Consider the following 21,019-nt stretch of genomic DNA (forward strand, 5'->3'; position numbering starts at 1 on the left):
CTCAAGCTCACCCTGTTGTGTTCCCTCCTTCATTGTTAGTTTACAGTGCAAAATACCATGATTGCGTTTTGATGTCTAAATAGCAAGGCAATTGAGCTGAAAACTACTATTTTCTTAATACTTAAGGTAAACCAAAATGCTGATACGTTTCAAAACTGCATTTCTTTGAACTTCTAAACATTTGTGGAAACCGTCTAAACTGTCACAGTTACTTAATGTTAGACTTGCAGACTACATTGGGATTTTTAGAATAAGCAAGCGATTTGGTCAGGAGAGCTCTGCAACATGGAGCCACATGTTTCCTTAAGATCAGATAAACCTGTCACTACGCTCTTGTTTCTCTTTGCTTTCTATTTGTGCTGCTCTTGAAGTGATACTGTTCTTCAGCATATTTCCATGAGGACATTTATTGCCACAAAAATTCTTTGCTCTGTTTTTGGATGAAAAGTGGCTTGAGTCTAATCAAAATTTCACAGTTTGAGGATGTGTGTGCCTGAGAATGTCTGAATGGCATGTGTTGTGTACTGTAACTCTTTAAATGTTTTTTTTTTTTTTAATGTCATTCACTGGTGTTCAAAAATGGCACATTATGATCCTCAATGAGTCTTTGCTGTCAAAGCACTCTCTGTGGCGTGTTTATTGCATATGGTCCTCAGCTGCAGTAACCATTTTAACAGCGCAGCTTGTGAACTGCTCTTTTATCGCTTTTTCTCAATTAAGAATGTTCTCTGGCTACCTCAGAGCCACTAAAACACTTTCCCAGCTCAGTCCTTTCTAAGACTTTGCACCCATTCTTTCTCTCTTTTTAGTCTCCCTCCTGCCCACCCCCAGCTACTCTTTCCCTCAGTCTCTTTCTTTGCCTCTATTCTCATGAAGTTTGCATTCCACACCTCCTCTGCAGACTGCGGACTGCTTTTGTGTGCGGACTGCACACAAAAGAGTAGAAAGCACCACTCCTGACCTGTGGGAAACATTTCAGTCCTATAGGCCCTTTCACACAGCGAAGAGTCCCTCAACCTTCCAGCGGCGTCAGAGTCTTGTCCAATGCTAATGCAATGAGATGCCACTAACAGTAGGGCCAAAACAAGCGATAGTCAGTCTGATGTACTTGCTATGGACTATTATTATAAAAATCATTCATAAACCATTATGACAAACACCTGAATTGCAGTGTCTGCATTCATTTTTGATGACAAATAGCTTAATGTGCATTGTACAATTAGAAGAGCAGCTCTATCTAATCACACAATCCATCTTTAATTATGATAAGTGAAAACAGACACTGACTTCAGAAAGTCAGCTGGAAAAGCAATGAAGGCTCCAGGACCATCTGCTCAGTAAAGTCACTACACAGGAAATTGACTATTAAGCTATAAAAGTGAATTTAGAGGGGGTGGAGGGTCATTTTGTCTGACTTGGACTTTGATAAGGAGGTTACTGGTGATTTGGGCCACAGCACATCTAGAGTATGCTCTGAGGTGTCAGACAGAACAGGTAAAAGTTCTGAGGGGGAACATTTTTTGGTTAAAGAGGGTAAATCTGAGTTAAAAATCGAGGTGGGTTTAAAACTAGACTTTAAAACCAGAGAGAATGCATGGCCTGAAAATGCCTGTATGGGCTTGTATTACCGACTCGTCTTTGTCTCCTTCCTCACTCCTGTTGTCTTAGTGCCTCAGTGGTCTGAAATTCCACAGCAATAGCTTGAAGGCTGATAGACATTGCTGGCTGCCCACACCCCTCCTCATCTCCAGCCACACCTGTGTACTTTCTCTGGAGGCACAAAGGACTCCAGCCCTCTTAGCCCCATATCTAGTACCAGACTGACCACCTGGAGTACCAGAAGTTTTCCTGTTGGACCATTTCATGATTGGGTCAATTACAGTTTATACTTTCTTGTATTGTGTCAAAATACCTAATTAGGGGCCAAATAAGTTCAGTTAGAGCTGACTTTAAATTGATGCTCTAGCCTAAAATAGTGAAAGGGTTATTTTTTAATTGCCAGGTCAGTGTTTGTCCTGGTCAAAAGTTCACAGTCATTTTTCCTTCTCTGTCTGTCCTTGACCAGACCTTGCTCAGACCAACACCTGCATCTGCCCTAGCAATACAAAAGGTTATTAGTCCCAGTCTATACTAATGGTGGGCAGGAACTTTCATACATGACTTTTATACTGTATTGTGTAAAACTCTCAGCCAAATGCCGATCATATAAAATGGAACAAAATATAAAATATAAATATATAAATGTCACTGCAATGAAACTTTTGGATACTGTCAGTTTGGATTAAACTTTTTTTTTTTTTATCTGACAATGTAAAATAAACTTTCATTATTACAGTGCAAACTTCTGCTTTCCAGTGAGAGAAATGGGTCACGGCTTAGGGATGTTCTAAATGAACAGACATCAGCTTTGTAAGACAGCAAGAGGAAATTGGGCCTGAACTCTATATAAGCTGACAGTTTGCTCTCTGTTGTCACCGTAATAGACAGTTTATCACAAGAAGTGATGCCTGGAAGTTTGTGAAGATGATTTCTCATGTGTGTGTTGAGCTGTATATGCATAACAAGCTTGAGGTTGATTTTTTTTTTTTTCCCCTGGGAATGCTAAACCTGTATTCCTAGTGTCAGCCTGCTGGTTAGTGGCTGACCCTTGATGGTGTGTCTGATCCCTCTGCTCTCTCTCTTTGGAAGGAGTGTCCTCTTCTTCCACCTATTTTCTTTCTTTCCTCCATAGTAACGTTGATGCATTAACATTTTAAAATGGGAAAGGGTTAAACAGGTTAATCATTCAGAGCAATTAAACCGGAGTCCTTTGTTAATCATTGAATTGTTCATGTTCATGACTATGTTTTAAAGGGCAGAGGTTTTTCTGTGTAATTTGTTTCAGTGGAATACAAAATCAGGTTCAAGCATTTTATAGAGAATATGTCTAAGCTCATGTAACCTTTGCACTTTGTGGTTATGTATCACATTCATTATATTAAGTCATTAGTATGAAATGTCATAACAAAGTGCTGCCTAATCTTCCTGAATTAATTCTATTAATCAATATTAATTAAGAATTCTATTAATTAATGATCATATGAAACATATCGAATATTTTGAATAATTGTCAGTTTATATACATGAGCGAGGGGATCAAAAAGCTAAGAGTTTAAGAAAATACCCTTACTTGGAGGAACCAGTGGCTGTCGTAAAATTTCCATCATGGGATTGCATTTTATAAGTAAATGCAAACAGTTTAAATTCATGATTATAAAATACAAGGATATGAATCACGGGTTAAAGAAAATCCAGTGATGCAATCAGTGTAATAATAATGGGATAAAGTATCCGGCATTGATTATTTATACGTTATGGGTTATGGGGGGTTATGTGTGCTGCACCTCCTCCTTACCACCAGATGGCAGTACAATGCAACGCATCAGGTTACTGTAAATATTACCTTCCAAAACTAAGGTAAGCACGGAAGGACTATTTTTATAAATAATTAAAATAGATGAGTTTAATTTGGATTTATAGGTACTTTAGCCGTCTAGAATCCAAATATGAAAATATATATAGTGTGTGTGTGTGTGTGTGTGTGTATACACACATCATATATTGGTTGTGTAAGCTAGCATAAATAATAACACGTGGTGCACTGAATAAGAAATATGAAATCACTAGGCTACATGAATAGTGCATAGTTCAGCTATTTGTTGTGCTCACCAGCTCAGAAATCAAATAAGCACTGCCCCCTCTATAACGTGCACGTGCACGCGCGTGCACGGTCACACATTTTTAAGGAATGAACTTCATTTTCAGGGCAGGCGGTCCCTAACAAGTTTACAGTCTCTCTGCAAGGGTTGTTTGCGTTTCCACGTCTTTTTTGGTTACTGATTTCATTGAACATGTGACTGCATTAGACGCTCACATGGCTGCTGTGCCTGCATGATCCGCTTTACTTTTTTAAAGTCCGGTGATCGGTAGCTCCCTCGTCAGCGACCATCCGGAGCGGGACACCGCTGAAAAACACAGCGTCTACCCGGACAAATCATGGCGAACAGCGGGCAGAAAGTTGTCCTGATCACCGGCTGCTCCTCCGGCATTGGGTTACGTATCGCCGTCACGCTGGCCAAAGATGAAAAGAAGCGTTACCATGGTAAACGTGCTTTCTCCTACATTGTTATTTTGCTTGAACCTATTAGCAGCAAGTCTGTAATATTGTGGTTCACTTGAACATCTAGCCTGTGTTTACCTTTCCCTGCACAGCTCTGCTATTGCACTAAGCGTCATTTGCGCACAGCGTTCGGTTTGAGTTTCATGCGCAACGCACCGTCTTAATGCAAATAAATGATTCTGTGTCGTGTCCAATGAAATAGCTAACCCTGCTGATAGCGGGTTCATATTCTTTTGTAAGGACCGGGTTTCAGCCGCCCCTTGAGTTGAACCATTATCGTCTGAAAGCGCAGTTTCCAGGGTATGGCCCTGCGAGGCTGCAGCTTGCCATGCGGAATCATAAAAGAAGTCTTGTCAGTTCTCTTTCAAGTGACTTCTCAAGCACAAAGGCCCCTTTTATTGCAGTGAATTGTAGACCGCCTGCTCCGGTTTAGTGCCGTGTCTAATGTGCCCATAGTCCTCTCACTGGAGCGAGTATTGAAAAGGGGACAAAGTTTGAGACCTGTACAAGCGAGGGCTCACTCTAAAGCAAAGGCCTTGTTTGAAGTCCTCATTGGTTCACAGTGGAGTTATGGTGTCCCACTTTGCCATTGTTGGACAGTGCGTCTCCACTCCTTCTTCCCAGCCATCATTAATGCCACTCTAGGAACAGGGGGTCTAAAACCATATTCCATGCCATGGAGCATGAAACCGAATTATATTAGACTAAACCCGTCCCCATCCCTGTTATCAGATGGGACTTTAGTTTTTCAGAATTACATAACAGACTCTAGGCCTACAGTCTGTGACTTAATAACACACCCCTGTTTCTCTTAGTCATCTTATATGTTAACTAATTAAGGTAATTGTAGCAAAGGTAAGTGATGGAGCCACTTTAGGAACAACTGTGCAAAGGTTAGTTTAACAGTTGGGTAATTAGACTTTGTTTTTCTTCAGGGGCCACAGGAATCTGATGGGATTTAATACGCTGAAATACATGAGCAAAACAAAAGCACTTAACTGCTCCTTTAACTGCTTTTTTTTTTTTTTTTTTTTTTTTCCACACTGTGACCTGCTTTCAATAAGGCCACCTCTACGCAGTGAAGCCAGCCTTCTCTTTTCTCAGGGTTTGTGGAAATCCAGCAGAGATTATATATTGCATTATGCATAAAGTAATAATTAGTTGCAGCACCGGATTCAGAAAAACCCCAAAAAGACCTCTGTCTGTGCAATGCAATGTGGTTCATTCAAGAATGTTTAAGCTGCCCAGGAGTAATTCCTGCAGGAGCCAGAAGAACAATGACTCTCTTGTTCTTTTCCCTACCAATACATAAAACTAAGTTGCTTCATACACTCCGGTTCTTACATCATAAAATCATCCTTATTTAGACTTCATGAGGGACCATTAATGCCTAGAGTGTTCTTTAATTCTTGCAAAGACAAGTTTGATGCCGCACAGCAACATTCTCAAAAATGGGTCTAGTGTCATGAAATGCCACTTCAGTAACAGGGCACAGCAATCTGTTCAGACAGGGTTGGATAAGTCAGTTGGGGACAACAGGTACAGTTTGATGAATGTGCGAATAAGAGGTTGTTTATTCTTACTGATTTCCATTGGGCAACTGTATCTCTTTTCTCCGTTAGATAACGTCAGTCAGCACGGCGTAAGCAGAAAAGCTAATGTGGAAGACGAAATGAATGCCTAGTCAACACTGTGATGACAGCAGCTGCCACTGATCATGATAAATTAATGTGCTTATGTAGGTTAATGCTGCACAGCGTGTAAAGTTCAGAGGAAATCAATTCTGTGTTCTGTAAACTGACAGGCGTGGTCTTTTCTAGGAACTGTGACCTGCATGTCTGAGTCTGTCACAACTGTGAGTGTGTGTGTGTGTACTGTGTTGTCTCGCTTGTGTGTGTGTGCATGTATGTACTGAAGTACAAAAAAAAAGTTTTTCTTAAGGATTCTCCATCAAGTGATGTATTGTGAGGCTGGAGCATTAAACGTGAAACATTTCTTTTTCGTTCGTTTGTATTACTAGTCTAACGAACCGCTTCTTTTTTTTTTTTCTTTTTTTTTTAAGTCTGAAGCCTCATCATTTGAGTTGAATAACAATTTCCATTTGTCTCTGTTTTTTAGTCATCGCTACCATGCGTGACCTGAAGAAGAAGGACAAGCTTGTGGAAGCAGCAGGAGATGCATATGGCAAGACCTTGATGTTGCTTCCACTAGATGTGTGCAGTGACGAGTCTGTCGAGCAATGCATCAACAGTGTGAAGGACCGCCATATTGATATCCTAAGTGAGTAACACAAACTTACAGGCCTACATCTGCCGTTTGAGCCCTTACTTTGAATGACCTGTCCACTGTATGCATCAGCATGCTCATATATGTGTTTAGATTCTGCACCAAAAAAAGACAGGACCACCATACCGATGTCCTAAATGTGTGAAAATATAGATAAAACTAGGTCTGCAGTTCCATGTGCGCATGACACCTCCTTCTGCTTAGTGTTTTTATAAAAGAAAACATGTCTGCATGTCTCTAACTCCTCAGCACTTAAAAACATAACAGATGCTTTTTCAAAGTCACTTTACAGAAAATCTTAACTCTGTTATTTTGTGCCACAAAGGCAGTGACTTGCATGTATGAGATTGAAAACTCATAAATAGGTGACTATTTCCAATTTTTGTGTCCGAACCTTTTGACCGGTTAAGGTTCTGTTTTTAAACCTGTCAGTCTTACTCTAAATCACAAACATTAAACTACTCTTCACCTAATTACTCATGACACAAAGGCCCTGCAACATGGGCTGGTGTTACATCACACCTCTCTGCTGCTGGCACACACTGACATCTGCTGGCAATATCAAGTATGTAATCTCTCTAATGAGAGGTCTATTCATATAGATGGGCCAGATAAAGGAAAAACAATAAAGTTTTCAGTTCATATTAAGTCAAAATCATCTTAATTTAAGATGCAAGCAGTGTGTCATCTGTGTGTCTCTGTGTTTCCTGTCAGTCAACAATGCAGGTGTGGGCTTGCTTGGACCTGTGGAAAGCATCAGCATAGAGGAGATGAAAAGAGTATTCGAGACCAACTTCTTTGGTGTGGTTCGCATGATCAAGGAAGTGATGCCAGACATGAAGAAAAGGCGTTCGGGACACATTGTAGTCATGAGCAGTGTTATGGGTCTTCAGGGTACGATCTGTGTGTAGTTACTAATATATAAGAAAATTTGTAATGCAGCTCAGAAAAAAAAGATACTTAAATGTCCAACTACCTGTGAAAAGACATGTTTCAAGACTGACTTTGCAGTCATGGATAGATAGCACTATACTCACAACACACTGGACTTCGCAATTGCCCAGTTGCAGTCATACAAATACTTTTTATATAACACTGACTTCTTTATTTGGTCTTAGGGTCAACTGAAAAGCTGAATTTTATCTGCTATTTGTTTTCCCAAAGAAGTCCTGACAGCATTTGGTTTTGGTTAACAGTTCTATCAGAATATTTGACAGATTCAACTTTTTTGTATTTATTGTTTAAATTTACATTATGTATTACCTGTCAATCTGTACCTTTTGGATAAAGGTCTGTTGATTTGATTTGGGTGAACTAGCTGGCAGTTGCAAGTAATTTTTAATGTTTGCTTTAAACTGTGTGAAGTGCCAGAACCAGTTCTGATAAGCTGTCTATCACACTCACTGCTGACAATGAAGAGAGTGAAAATGAATAATACAGTGCAGTGATGTCATCCCTTATATCCCTGTTTTTGTTCTTGGTTCAGGAGTGGTGTTCAATGATGTTTACACTGCCTCTAAGTTTGCCATGGAAGGGTTCTGTGAGAGTATGGCCGTGCAACTGCTGAAGTTCAATGTCCGGTAGATTTTTATTTTATTTGCATTTAACCTTTATTTAAACAAGTTAAAATCCAGTCTCAAACAGGCAAGGGATTTAGACACAAAAAAATCAAGATTACAAGAGACGATAAGAAAGGTAATCATAGAGTTTGCGATAACTTTGAATTTACACTATTCAAAGTCCTTTAATTTTCCTCTGCAAACTATTCAAAGTGATTGGACTAAAGACAGTCAACAGAAATGTGTCTTGTTATCTAAGATTATAATTGGAAAAACTCAGTGGCTTAAGATATGAGGGAAGCTTGTCTAAATAAATATAAATATACCAGTGACTCAAATGGTGCGTAGAAAAAGAAGGCAAGGCAACTCGAGTGCAGAGCATATCATGATGAGTTTCCACTATTCTCCCTTCACATCTGTCTTTACTGTGTGTTGTGCATCATCCCTCACAGAACTTTCTGTATCTGACTCCCCTCAGGTTATCCATGATTGAGCCTGGCCCTGTGCACACTGAGTTTGAGACAAAGATGATGGAGGATGTGGCTAAGATGGAGTATCCTGGAGTGGATGCGGATACAGTGCGTTATTTTAAAGATGTTTACCTGCCATCATCCATAGATATTTTTGAAGCCATGGGCCAGACACCAGAGGACATAGCCAAAGTAAGGGAAACAGTTTTTTAAATCACAATTTTACTGACTTAAGGATTAGTGTTTCTCTGATCACTAACTGGTACAAACATTCAACCACCTACATAGTAATGAAATTAGTCAAAACTTTATTTTCTCCTCTCTCCAGTGCACTAAAAAGGTTATTGAGTCAAACAGCCCTCGCTTTAGGAATCTGACCAACAGCCTCTACACACCCATTGTGGCCTTAAAGTATGCTGATGAGACTGGTGGCCTGTCGGTCAACACCTTCTACAACCTACTCTTCAATTTTGGCCCACTCATGCACATCACCATGAGCATCCTCAAGTGCCTGACATGCAGCTGCCTGCGTAGACGTACAATCTCACCTAACTGAAGAGGCAGTCCAGTCCTTCTCTTCACCCTTATCCTCTCTGTGTCTGCGGCCTTTTCGTAAGGTTTGGGACTAAGCAGGTAGACTAGAACCCATAACCTGGAGAGTGAAAGTGCCTTTAGTTCAAAGACACTACCGTGATAAGCTTTTCCAGACAGCATGCACAATTGCACAAATTTGTCATACAGATGTTGAATGCAGGCTGACCCCATGTACTCTCATAGAAACATGCATTCACAAAATCACAGAAATACAAACAACTCACTTATTTGATCATTGTACATTTTTATAAAAAAGAGACGCGGTGCCTTAGTCATTGCTGTATGGGAGGAACTAATCGGATGTGGTTTGAGCTCTATTTTATTTTAAAGAGAACACACAGACAGAGATATATACGTCCCATGGACAGACAACAAAGCACAAAAAATGAACTCGGTTACAGAGAGAACCAATAAAATTATAGATAATGATGCTATAAGTTGTAGCCTAAATAAAATCACACTTATAACATCAGAGATGGAGTCAGTAAAGAAATATATCTGCTTCTATAATTTTTTGTCGATTAATTTCATTTTTGCATTAACGTAGTGTTCTCATGGTGATAACTGCTGTTGGATCATATTTTTAATCTTTTGATAAACTATTTGTTTTTGGTTTTTAACGGTTTGTAAAGAGGTGGGTCAGATTGTTCAATTTAGGAATAAACAAAATTCTGATTTAACTTCAAATGTATTTTTTATTAGTATTTTCAAGATACCAATAACAAATTGTGACAGTTTTGGCCAATAATCTTTATTGGTACTGAGGACTCTGTAACACTCTTCAAGTACCAAGAGGGGGCAGTATTTTACAGTATTTTTCCCTGGTAGCTGACCAGTGGATTTCCCAGGTTCAGCAGCAAGCAGAGAGAAAACTGTAATGAGAAGAAATGTGTCCTCAGTCACCTGACGTACATAAGTGAAATGAAAAGTATCAACTAAAATCTTTGTGATTGTGATTTTACAGACACTAATATTTTTGCAAGAATTCACTGTAATTTTAGCCATATATGTTTCAATACTACATTATACGACATCAATTTATAATTACAAAAGGTTCATTTGGATATGTATTGTTTTGTGATAAGCATTGTTGACAGTTTCTTACTGCCAACAGTCTTTAAGCTGTTGGGACCATATTCAGGTAAAGACACACATTTGGCCTGTTGCAGAGCATATACTTGTTTTTAAATTTGCATTTGTGTGAATGTGCATGTCTGTGCACATACACGCACATTAGCATGTGCTTGCATGCATACGTGTGTGTGTGTGTGTGTGTGTGTGAGAGAATGGGTTATATGACCATGTCTATGGGCCAAGTTAGCGATCTCTTGATGGATATAAAGAGGTCATGGCCTGCTCCCCATCAAAACCCCTCCCTTGAACCCCACCCCTCACACACACACCCTGCTTTGTGCCGTGTGAGAGAATGTGACCTGGTTCCCATCCCTGAGGAGGGGTGAACCCTAATGACGGCCTCCTCAGACACATTGCACAGCCCTGAGCCTCCTGTTCCAGCTGGCCCCGCAACCCGTCAGCTCTGGTCCATATTAGGGGAGACCTGAGGTCTACCATGGATAGACTAGCCAGAGTTTGTTCTGTGCACACACCCTGTCCCATCCATGCCCTGTTGTTTCCAGGCCAGTTACATTCACCCTCATCCAAATGCACTGAGCTCATCGTCAGAGGACAGGCAACTGGTTGCAGACCTGTAGTTTCTGTGCAGTGTACAATGAGTAGAGCGCCTCAGCTCTGTGTATGTGTCTTCATCAGAGGCGACAGCTCCGCACAATGGAACAAAGATGCTGTCAATCACAATCAAATGGGTGTGTGTGCAAGGGGTAGGGGAGGGGAGGAGGATAGGGAATTTGAGGAGGTTGGGGGAGAAGTCTGTGCGTCCTGAATGTTCAGGCGGATGCAAAGACCCAGTGTGGGACGCTGAAGGCTAAGGGCAGGGTTTGGGTGTGGGTTTAGGGCAGCAAGGGGTGGTGGTATGTCACATTTGGAAATATGAGAATTGGGGTGCACAGGCCTGAATGGAAGACCTGTTTACTAACTGAATGAACAGAGGAGTTTCATTAAACAAGGGCTCTTATCAAACCATTGTGTACCTTTGTTTCACAATCAAGAACATAACTGCAATACAATGGCTAAGGCTTCCCTTAATTGTAACCCTGTCACAATTACTGAACCACTAAACATACATTAGCTCCGCCTACATGCAACCTTGCTGTGTACTCACTAACAAGCTCCTTGCATTTTGGGCATTGATTTGAAAAGAAGGTAAAAAGAGGGAGCCTTAATGTTTGACTTTAGCTGCTAGCAGGATACATTTTTTACAATCTGTCTGACCTCTGTTGCCGGGTCATCACAGGTTCAGCCCTTTCACTGTCATCATCAACAGACCTAAGCCTGACTCAGACAGTGAGGTAGACTGGAGTCAGAGATCACAAGCAAAAGGGAGCTATTGGTCTTGGATCAGAAAATTATTCAAAGTGTTTATAGATGAAAGCTGCAAAACAAGGTGGAAGCCACCATTTACAGTAAGAGTGACTACATGTTACTGGATCAGTTATCAGTTACAGGAGACAGCGCAGGTTGCAATTGGACAGCGAAGGCCACAGGAAAGAAACAAATACTCAGTTACCATCTCTGCTTCTCCCTCTCACTCTGTCTCTGTCCATTCCCTTTCTTTTTCTTACTCACTCTCCACCCTCCATAACTCTGCTGGGACCTGATCTCTCACAGACCCAATGTGGGCCACTTGTTCACACATGGAGAGAGGGTCACCATCATCGTTTTGAGTAGAGTTGCATGGTTGCCAGGTTGGTCAGGATCGTTTGGAGGTTGGAACACAAATCAAAAGAATCTTGGCTCTTGCTGGCCAGTCATACACATTGTTTTACAGACACAGAACCTCTATTGTTACTATCAGTACAACATTAGCGTTGTCCCCTTTCCCTCCTGCTCTTCCAGGACATAAACAATCCAGCAGGAATTTCCAGACTGAACCTCCGATTGCCCACAACCATATCGTTTTGTTCCGCTCTGTTCACTTTCTGAGAACTACCAGTTCCAATGACTCTGTGATTATAGAGTCTAGAATCTATGTCCAAGGATTATAATTCCTTAACAAGGGGTTGATGGATGATTGTGTTGGGTTTAGGGATAATGTAATCTGAGATGTGGTATTGAGATCCTCTTGTTTTTTTTTTGTGGACAATGAGGTAAGATTGGTGTCATATTGCACAAGGAAAGTCTGATAGCAAGACCGCTGGTGTCAATGCACAGGTTTTTATCAAAACCTGAAACTCCTGTTTATGTGCAAGATGAGACAAGTGCACGATGGCGTCAGAAAACCAAGAAAAAAATCAATTTAAATAAACAGATAAGGAAAAACACAACATTGACATAACATGTAAAAATACAATGCATGTCAAGTGGGCATGCCCACACATAACGATGCACTTTTCTCACCACTCTGTGCACTCACATTTCTGCCTCTAACATATCATCTTTGCTTTGGGTTCTAACCTCTTTCACCATGGATCAGTTGTTTCTCTCTTTCAATGTTGTAATTAGACGTCTGGGAATCTAGTTCAGTGAAGTATTTATATTTTTAATTTACAGAAAAAATAATGGTACGCTTTGCTTTTTAGGTTGGCCAACACCAAGGAGGGAATATTTTAACCAAAGGATGATTACCCTTTTAATTTGTTTTCCAAAGATGGCTGTGTTTTTCTCTTATGATATGACTGGCAGGGTGTGAGGGAATTTAGTGAGTGAGTGAGTCAGTCAGAGAGCACTCACAGACTGATATCAAGAGTGGTAGGTAGGTAGATAGATAGATAGATAGATAGATAGATAGATAGCATAGTCTTATTTCCCTGCCAGAGAAAACCTCTCTGTGGCCCCATCTACACTTCCATTGATGTGATCTATTCACCATTGCCAACCATAAAGATGAGAAGCCAAACACGGTGCGGGCACACCCATGCCAGGAAGCTTGACTTAGCCCAAAGAGTCTACATCATTGTTTATTCAGCTTGAATGCAGCACAACTTGGCAGCTAGGATGAGAGCAAATAGACGTTTAAAATGTCAGTTCGTATGAACATTATCATAACATAGATTCAAGTAACAGCTCACTTAAACATAAGTTGATGAAGTAACTGCAAATTGCTCTTGTGAACACTTTGATGGAGTTACCTCTAAGCATTCTGATCTTCTACTTGATTGAAGAATCAATAAACAGTAAACTTTGTGCAACATTCATGGATCCATCCAAGCTGTTTTTTTTTTTTTTTTAAGAATGCCTCCCTCTATTGACCGTGAAAAGATGTTCAAAGGTTTGTCTCCAGTGAAGAGATGTCTTTGTTGATTATCTCCATTGGTGAGCCGCCTCCATTTGGCTCAGCCTCATCAGAACACAAACACGCCTCTGTCATTTGGCTGCTCTCCTGCTCACCCTCCATCGCTCCCTCTATTTCTTTCTGTCTCTTATTAACTAACACTATAAATTAACTTTGCTTCTCTATTCATTGTCATTTCTATTTTTTATTTTCCCTTTCCTTCTATTGCTTATTTATGGGTGCATGTGTATGTACTAAAGTAAGAAAAAATGGTACCGTGCTGTTAATCTCTCTGGGCCCTCTTCCTCCCACCTTGGCTTCTGGTTTGGTTTCTCCCTTTCATCTACCTTCTATCTAATCTACTCATCTAGATGATGAGTGTCTCTCCCTGAGGCACAGACACTCAGGCCTGGCATACATTAATTTTGCTTGTCTGTGCACAGCCTGGTTTCGGTTGCTGGAGGGGAAGTGTATCAATGTAAAGACAATCCCTTAGGGAGAAGACTTGTGCTTGATCCCTGATGAGTACGAGGTGGTCACATCCTGATCAAGATAAAGGTTTTCTTACACAAAAGATATGCATACACACTTACTTCTCATCATATCCATATCCAAACAATCATTATGCAAAGCCAAACATGGCTACAAGATCAAGATAAATTCCAGAGAAAAGCAGGGAAAGTGATTAAGTAAAAAAACAGACCAGAACCAGAACTGGATCAGTCTAAACTCCATTTCAACACAAGATAATTAAGTTAAAAAAAAATATGGAGCCTGAAACTGAATTACTGAAACATGAAAACTCTGTAACAAATAAATGAATGTCTTCAAAAACTAGAAACACATTTTTGCTCTGTAATAATCACATCACTTTTTAGAAAACATTGCACATATTAAACACAACATTGTTAAATGTTTTGTTCATTTGAAAGATTGTTATTTTTAGTGTTATTGCACACTAGCCAGAGCTTGATATGTCACTGCAGGTTAGATGTGCTGAATTTCATAGGAAGCAAGATTTTTTTTCTGCACTGTTTACACAACATGGACATCTGCCTCGTTGCTTTACAAATATTGTTTTAACACTAAAAATCTAAAGCAGGATTAGCAAAAGTGGAATTGTTTAACATTTAAAATGAATAATGTTGTCTTGTAATAATAGACATTTGAATTCAGGTTATTCTTATATTATATATCTTCTCTATTACAAGAGATGGGGTCTCTGCAAATTTTTGGTGGTTTTATTGTAGCATTTATACAGTTTTGAACAATATAGTCTTAGCCTATTTAGAAATGCATGTTGACTATTGTAAAAAAGAAATCTTACTGTAAATAGTATATCTCCTAATATACATACATCCTACAGTTAGTTACATGTATATCTCAATATCTAATTCCCCATTTTCTTTTTATTATAAAACAGTTATAAAGCATGGAGTTTTCATTCACTGACCATTTATTTCAAAATGTAGTATTTACAAGCAACCATCACCAAAACTGAATGTACAGTACAGCCCATTTTGCATGTTAGCACACTGGGGCACAGTGGTTAGCATTATCACCTCACAGTAAGTATCACCTTCCAGTTTTGAACCACGTTGGACCAGAGCCTTTCTGTGTTTGTTTTGCAAGTTCACCATGTTCTTTGGGTAGTCTGGTTTCCTCCCACAATCCAAAGACTTGCAAATTAGGTTGATTAGTGACTAAATTGCCCATAGGCATGAATATGACTGTGAGTATTTGTCTTTGTTGACCCAGTTAGACATAGGCTGGTGATCTGTCCATGGCATACCCTGGCCCTCACACTTGAAATATATGAAAATCAACACTTCAGATAATATCAATATTATAGCATGCATATTCCTTACTATGTAATGAATACAGTTGTACAGTGCAGTTCAGAAACTACAATATTTTTTATGGAATCAGAACCAAATGTTTTTATGCCATATTAGAGAGACCAGACCTTTCTCTAGGCCCTCTCCATATTTTCCCTGACCTGTGGAGAATGGCCTAACTGTGGTATTTGCTGAAGGTCAGGTCTGACTTGAGTATTGGGCAGGACCCCACTCATGCGATCACCCACTTGACTGGATTTTTGCCAAGAAACAACAGTATGATGTGTTTGGACCATGGTGGGAAAAGCATCCCTTGGAATGTGACTTTGAGAGGGCTGTGTGGGACTGGCGAGAGGGTCCTCCCAGTATCTTTCTCAGTAAAAAGGCTTGTCCAAGTGAGGCTGTGGGAAGGTTAGAGGTCACATGTACCCAGTGCCCACTCTCTGCTGTACACAGAACCCACAGCTGATGTTGGAATTTTAGCCAAAAAACCCTAAGGGCAATGGTGGAAACAACTGGCTACACATCTAGTCACACAGTTCTTCTTACGGTCAATCTGTGTTTGTGCTTGAGACTGTTGCAATGTTTGGGTTTTATATATTCAGCCTGACTAAAAGTGCCATATTTCATCAGATGAATAACATGTATGCAGCCATGTAAAACTAGATGTGATAGTTAGATAGAAAATATGGTAGTTTAAGAAGGGCACGATGTAGGCTCAGCTGAGTGCATGTGCTTTTTTTATTCTTAACGCTTCTCTTTTATTGCTTTGTTTTGTCCGTGTTGCCTGGGGTTAGCATCCTCCTATGCTTTCTTCTTGACGTAAAGCAAAGCAACCAGTGGAGCAATCTGTGCACCTCACAAAACCACATGCCACAAATAAAGGTCTTTCTTAACCAAAATCTGCTACAGTTTCCCAGTTCCCTTCAGATATATTTATGGCTTGTTCATGTTCAGAAAACCATCAGCCCAGTCTCTAGAGGTATTATCAATGAAACATGGGAGAATATTCCCTCCATCTTGACCTCCCCCCCCCCCCCCCCCTCCACTCTTACAACACAAGCCCTCACAAGAAAATAATAAACAGATGAGTAGGATGGGAACGGCTCCCAGCGAGTGCAGCCAGGCACTTAGGCAAGCAGGCATCGCTGCTTTGGTTCCCAGGCTGGAGGGAAGAGGGCAGGCCTCAGCTTGACTGTCCCAGTCACTGAGTGGAACCAGAAAAACCTGACAGAAATCACCGTTAGCTGTCACTTTCATCCCTCAACCTACCGGCTCTACACACCTCCTTACACAAGTCTGGACACACAAACTGAGAGTAAAACAACTATTTCTACATTGAAACCATCAGTGAGGATTAGTTGCTCTGTTTCATGTGCTATGTGTTGTTTTGTGATGAGAAATGGTTGGGTAGCATCTGTTTTGTGATGGGTTGTGTGCGCAAATGGGTAATCTTGGATTCTCCCGGGCTTGTGGGCCCAGTCCTGTGCCAGGATAATGTGCACACAAACACAGACTATTAAATACTTAGTTTCACAGTAACCCATACTAGAGAGAACAACCCAATCCCCCCCCCCCAATCCCACATGCCAATGTACTAAAGCATACAACAGTTGCACAATTCTTTCCGCAGTAGACACACTAAACCACTAGAAGGCTCAAAATGGGTCTGTCACATACAGATATTTGAGAGAAGTCCAGCCCGTGCAATATCATCAGTGACAGAGTTCAGAAACACAGGTCTACTCGACACACAGACAAAAGTACTGGCTTCACCCCCCCCCCCCCCCCCCGCCTCTCTTTCCCTTCCTTCACTCTCCCTGTATTCTGGCAAAGTCCTCTTTCACAAATTAAACACAGATCTCCCAGAGATACTGGGCTGACAGCTCCAGCTACGTGCCAACACTACTAAATGTCTGGAGGTCAGAGGGTCTAGGAACACAGGATTATCCCTCCTGACTGTTTTGAGCCAGACAAGTATTTCAGTTGGCTCTAACTGTATATGCTTTGTGTCACTTGGATCCTTGTGTTGGCCAATGACAGATGAACACGACAATCATAGTGGGTTGATGAGGTTTGCAACAGCAGTGACATCACAGAAATATTGAATGACAGACTGACACGCTGCATAGTCATGTGCGCACGCGCACACACACACACGCACGCACACACACACACACACACACACACACACACTGTATGCTTACTCTGCAAATATACAAAGTAAAGACCCAGGGGTGTATGTAGGTGCAGCAACACCACAGCAAGATTGAAGTAATGAAAGCAGGGGTGTTTGTACTTATTTATGCATATGTGTCATCCTGTTGTCGAAAGGGTTTGGCATGTGGGAGTCTGTGGCCGCCAGTGTAAAATGTTTCACTTCTTCTTCTGCAGAGTCAAATTTCTCCTCAGATTACTCCTTAAAGACTTCTTTCTATGATCAAGAAACAGATGCCATGTGCAGTATGTGGCCATTTTTCTATTGCCTCAGTGTACTGTACCTCTCTCTCTCTCTCTCTCTTTCCATCTATATCTGCATGTTTGCTCCACAGCATGTGCATGTTGAAAGAGGAACATGCTTCATCACAACCAGTGTACCAGAAACCACTTCATCTAGTGGTACCCAGGAACATATGTAGTGAATCCACATTTGTACAGGCTTTGAAAAAGTCAAAGAAAGGTTGCGTGCGCCCTCAAATATAGCTGTGTATGTATTAAGTACTTGCAGGCACAAGTCCTTTTGTTCAGTCGAATGCTACAGAACAAAAGGCCAAAATTTGCAGATGCCGCACCAGTCTGGTCCCTGTGGCAGCAGACTGGTCATTGTGGCGAGTCTGGTCAAAGGCAGGGAATTGGGTACAGAGAACAGGCCCTTGTATGGTGAAAAGATGCAGACCCTCATTCCTTGAGACTTACAAAAGGCTATTTTGGGGCATCATGAACTCTCCCACGCAAGCACAACAATTTTGGGGTTAGTTCATTTATTTATCTTTTATGTTTTTCCATCTAATGAAGCCCAAGAGAGGGACATGTAGTTGTTTTTGGCCTGTAAGTCAAGGAGAAAAGGAGTAGGGGTGTGAGTGTGTCTGCATGCCTTAGTGTGTGACTAGCGCCTGAACAATCATTGCATTCGGCACTTTTGAGCCTTTCCCCAAAGCACCACTGTTGCTATGACTCAACTTTCATATCTGTAGCTTATTGCAAAAGGTGTGTCTTTTCTGCAACACTACTGAGCTTAACCCTGCAACTGAGTTCTACTTCTGTACTGGTTGACACTGGATGGGCCTGGGATTTATGGTTTACAGGGGGAATGGGGGAGATGGCGTGGGAGAAACCCTCGGGAAAGAACCCTCTCTCTCACAACCCCATTGCAGGGGGCCCAGAGTAGCGGTATAGCCTGAGTTTCTGTTCAGCTTTTTTTTTTTGTTTTCTTTCTCTGAATGTGGGTGTGACACAAGAACTTATACACATACTCTAAAGTGATAGAACATAAGAGCTGTGCACAGTCACCGTAAAAGCATATCTATATTTGTAATTACCAGCTTTGGCTTGTCTCCTAATATAATATCAGCTAATCTATATGGCTATTATAGCTTCAAGGATGTGGAAATACTTTGTAGCCCCCCACATTTTAGATATCATTCCTTTTCAGTTTTGTTCTGTTTTTCCACGACCATCGTTGCGACAGCTATTACCAGTGCTCTGTTATTCTTTCAAACAAGGTCGTGTAACTCTTCTTGACATATTTATTTGCTGTGCTCAGATTGTTTTAGCAGTCATTGGCAGTTTTACCAAAGCACTGCTGCATTACCACTCTGCTACAATGATAAAAATATATACCCATAAAATTTAAAAATAAAAAGGGGTTTAATGCTTTATGCCGCATCACTTATTTTACTATTATGAATTCCTATGTCAACACAATGTAAATATAGCAGTATAGTATTTGTGTCTTATGGTACAAAGATGAAAGGGCCACTAAGGGACATTGGGATTCTAAGTTATGGACCATGACAGACTTTATTAAATATTTCCGTTTGACTGAGACCCTCATAGAGTTGTGTGTTTTTAAAACAGTCAGCCAGATGAGAAGGGGCTTTCAGCAGCAGTGGTGTGTGACGGGCCATCACTGGGGATGGTGACAGTTCTTCTGTAGCTATAAGCTCTGACAGAATAAACAAATATTCACTTTCTGACCCTAGAATTGATGATTAAATACCTCAGAAGTTAACTATTTAATAACTTGCTCATTTGATATTATTATATCCACATTTGTTAGTTTATATTCTTTATACTCTATAAAACACTAAAACCAGGTATTTCAGCAGCACAAACAAACAGAATCTGAAAGAATTTGAAAAAAATATGGAATTAGACAAATGACACATATTTTCAATAGTGCAGAACTACTCAGATCCCTAATGATCCCCGGTTAATTAATTTCTTGTATTCATTGGTTTGTTGGTTTACAAAGACTTCACAAGAATAGAAGCTGAGAAGGCTATTTTCATCTGTTGCTCTGGAACAGATGCTAGTCATTCCTATGTTGTCGTCAACTGGACTTCTTCCATGACTCAGCTTGTGGAAATAACATATAACTTTTGTGTTTGGTCAAGGTGGCGCTAATTTTTAATAATTCTATGCTTTGCTGGCAGCTTTAACCTATAACAGGGCATCATATTTTCATATATTTTCTTTTCAAGTCTTGAAATTGATAGTGAAGCTCTCAGATAAATGTAGTGATGTGCAAGATGTAAATGTTTTTGTCTGAACTGAAGAGGAGTAGAAGTGTAAAGGTAACATGAAATAAACAAATACTCCAGTAAAACAACTCAGATTTTTTTCTTCTTTAATGCAGTATCTGAGTAAACATACTTAGGTATTTTCAACAATGTCATATTATGTTTAAAAAACACAAACTATTAGACAACCAGGATTTATCCAGCTGCACATTGCCCTTGCAGTTGACCATGAAGTATTAATCCTCTATGATATCTGTTAGCAATGCGTGTTCTTCTTCGTGGCCTGACGTGGGCTCTTTTTGATGAAAGCTTGTACACACATCCATGAACCCTCATGTGGGCCTACTACATGGTACGGGAGATAAGAATGTGGTTGTAGTTTACTCTTTTTGATGGCAACTTTAACAGAGAGGCCCCATGAGGCACCCAGCATAGTTTCACTGAAAGTGCAACAATAACACACCTATCACAGTCCATTCCCTCTCTCTCTCTCTCTCTCTCTCTCCCTCTCTCTCTCTCTCTCTCTCCCTCTCTCTCTCTCTCTCTCCCTCTCTCTCTCTCTCCCTCTCTCTCTCTCTCTCTCTCTCTCTCTCTCTCTCTCTCTCTACTGGGATCAGTGTGAAGGATAAACTGTCAGACTATCTCACAGAGATCAAGTTCCATAGTACATCAAGCCTAAAAAAATCTCTGCGCAAGATAAAGCTTGCACTGTATATACATTTACCAAAACCAAGAAAATTACTCCACAGTATCCACACAAAGCACATTTTCACATTCAGATGAACTACTTGGCAACAATGGCAGCCAGAATTTGCAAAATGTTTATTCAAGCTCCATTTCACAACCCACAAAGTTCAGTTTCTTGTCTCCTGCTATGCCATGCTTTTACCCAATTTCTTACCACACTGACAGGAAGTGATTTCACTAAGAGGATCTATTTCATTGTATGGAGGAGTCAAACTCACAACTCCTCAGGGAACAGACCTCTCTGACCCCTGTGTGCAGTCAGCTCCTTGCACGTGC

The 21,019-nt window shown here is 40.6% G+C and overlaps 1 protein-coding gene across 1 annotated transcript; it reads left to right on the forward strand.

Moving 5' to 3' along the window:
* Positions 1 to 3,781: 3,781 nt before the first annotated feature.
* rdh8a (retinol dehydrogenase 8a) lies at positions 3,782 to 9,748 on the forward strand. The gene is made up of 6 exons (XM_026326027.1): positions 3,782 to 4,141; positions 6,278 to 6,439; positions 7,160 to 7,339; positions 7,932 to 8,025; positions 8,483 to 8,666; positions 8,803 to 9,748. Exons 1-6 carry the CDS (start codon positions 4,036 to 4,038, stop codon positions 9,028 to 9,030), a joined length of 954 nt encoding a protein of 317 aa, XP_026181812.1. The 5' UTR covers positions 3,782 to 4,035; the 3' UTR covers positions 9,031 to 9,748.
* The last annotated feature ends 11,271 nt before the right edge of the window (positions 9,749 to 21,019 follow it).

The sequence above is a fragment of the Mastacembelus armatus genome, chromosome 8 (assembly GCF_900324485.2).
Source record: "Mastacembelus armatus chromosome 8, fMasArm1.2, whole genome shotgun sequence".
Classification (NCBI taxonomy): Eukaryota; Metazoa; Chordata; class Actinopteri; order Synbranchiformes; family Mastacembelidae; genus Mastacembelus; species Mastacembelus armatus.